General features: G+C 39.3%; 1 protein-coding gene across 1 annotated transcript in view; it reads right to left on the bottom strand.

The window, feature by feature from the left end:
* LOC106105895 (facilitated trehalose transporter Tret1-like) overlaps window positions 1-1,551 on the bottom strand; it is a 21,464-nt gene that overhangs the window by 6,709 nt on the left and 13,204 nt on the right. Inside the window, exons 2-3 of the mRNA XM_013286352.1 lie at window positions 1,156-1,317; window positions 453-655 (exon numbers count right to left, since the gene is read on the bottom strand). Of these exons, the coding sequence (XP_013141806.1) occupies window positions 453-655; window positions 1,156-1,317 (365 nt within the window). The remainder of the gene's footprint in view (window positions 1-452; window positions 656-1,155; window positions 1,318-1,551) is intronic.

Here is a 1,551-nt window from a genome sequence, read left to right as displayed (position 1 = left end):
CATGACATATGACAAAGCATGGCAACCTTGCTTCCTTGATGTTGGCAGCAACTTATGGTCTCTTTCCCACATTAGGGTTTTTATCCAAAAGTAGCTGTTTCCGTGTGGCTTCATCCGCATGAAATTATGAACATTTTATTTTATTGTTTACATTTGTCAAATTATCAATAGCAAATGTCAAAATGACATGACATAACAAACCTTGGCAAACTTGCTTCCTTGATGTTGGCAGCAACTTATGGTCTCTTTCCTACATTAGGGTTTTTATCCAAAATATTTTAAAGCGTGACGTAAGTGTAGGGATTTTTATTAAAAGAGAGAATTATTCAAAAATATACTGTAATTGCTGACATCTTAGGTAACAAAGAAGTGTGTGTTTACGCTTCATTATAATACTATTTAGGTACTACACTCCCATCAACATATCTCAGTGTAGCGATTTGTTTACTCACAGTTGCGATCTCAGCACAGTACATTGGCGATATAGTGAAGAGCATGCCCACGGCGATACCCCAGAATATCCTGCCGGCGTACAGGTAGCCCACATTCTTGGCCACGGCGACTAGAATCCAGCCCACGAAGAGTGGGATGGCGGAACTCATAAGACCCCATTTACGACCTATCTTGGATGCCGCTAGACCACCGATGAAGGGACCTGTTGAATTATGTCATATTAATACTATATATGTGCAGGTTGCTTTACGATGTTTTCCTTCACCGTAAGAACGTCGGGTAAATTATGTACGTTTAAAAATTTTGAAAAATCGAAAATCACATTGGTACGTGGTTGACTATGGCCTAGTCACCACTTATAAGGGCAGGCTCCGAGCCCCTCGGTGGGGACGCACAGTGAGCTGGTGATGATGATGATCAATATTATATACAAACTAGCTGTTCCCGTGCGGCTTCATCCGCATGAAATTATAAAAACTTTATTTCATTGTTTACATTTGTCAAATTCTCAATTGCAAATGTCAAAATTCAAATGCACAAATGACAACTAAGGCCTTTGACATTAATAAATTTGTTCAGTAATGTTGGCAGTTTGTAGTTTATGGTCCCGTTCCGACATATGCATTTATGCCGATCCTCCGTAGGGACAAGGGCAAGTTAATGATGATAATACTCGATTTATAAATGGTATGAAAAACTTACCGAATATAGCACCAACGGGTAACAATGAGCCGACCCACGCTAACTCTTCCGGCGCGAGCCCTTCATCTAGCGGTGAATCCGTCGCATTCTTGTCTTGCAGTTTTATGTTGATTGGAGACGTCCATCCCATGGAATATCCAGTGGACGCGATCGCAATGTTCGCTGTTAAAGATATAATTTAATTGACACAAATCTAGATTATTCTACGACTAGCTATCACCCGCAACTCCGTTTGTTTGGAAATAAAAAAAACAAAAGTGAGTAACATATGTGTTCTTCAAAACTATCCCCTACATCTATACTAAATTTAATCGAAATCCGTTTAGGCTACAAACTCTAACAAACATCCATCTATCTAAACTTTCGCATTTATAATATTAGTATGATAAGAGGCGG

Source organism: Papilio polytes, unplaced genomic scaffold, assembly GCF_000836215.1.
Source record: "Papilio polytes unplaced genomic scaffold, Ppol_1.0 DF822622.1, whole genome shotgun sequence".
In the NCBI taxonomy this organism is placed as follows: Eukaryota; Metazoa; Arthropoda; class Insecta; order Lepidoptera; family Papilionidae; genus Papilio; species Papilio polytes.
The sequence above is the reverse complement of the archived record's forward strand: the minus strand, read 5'-3'. Positions and strand labels throughout refer to the sequence as shown.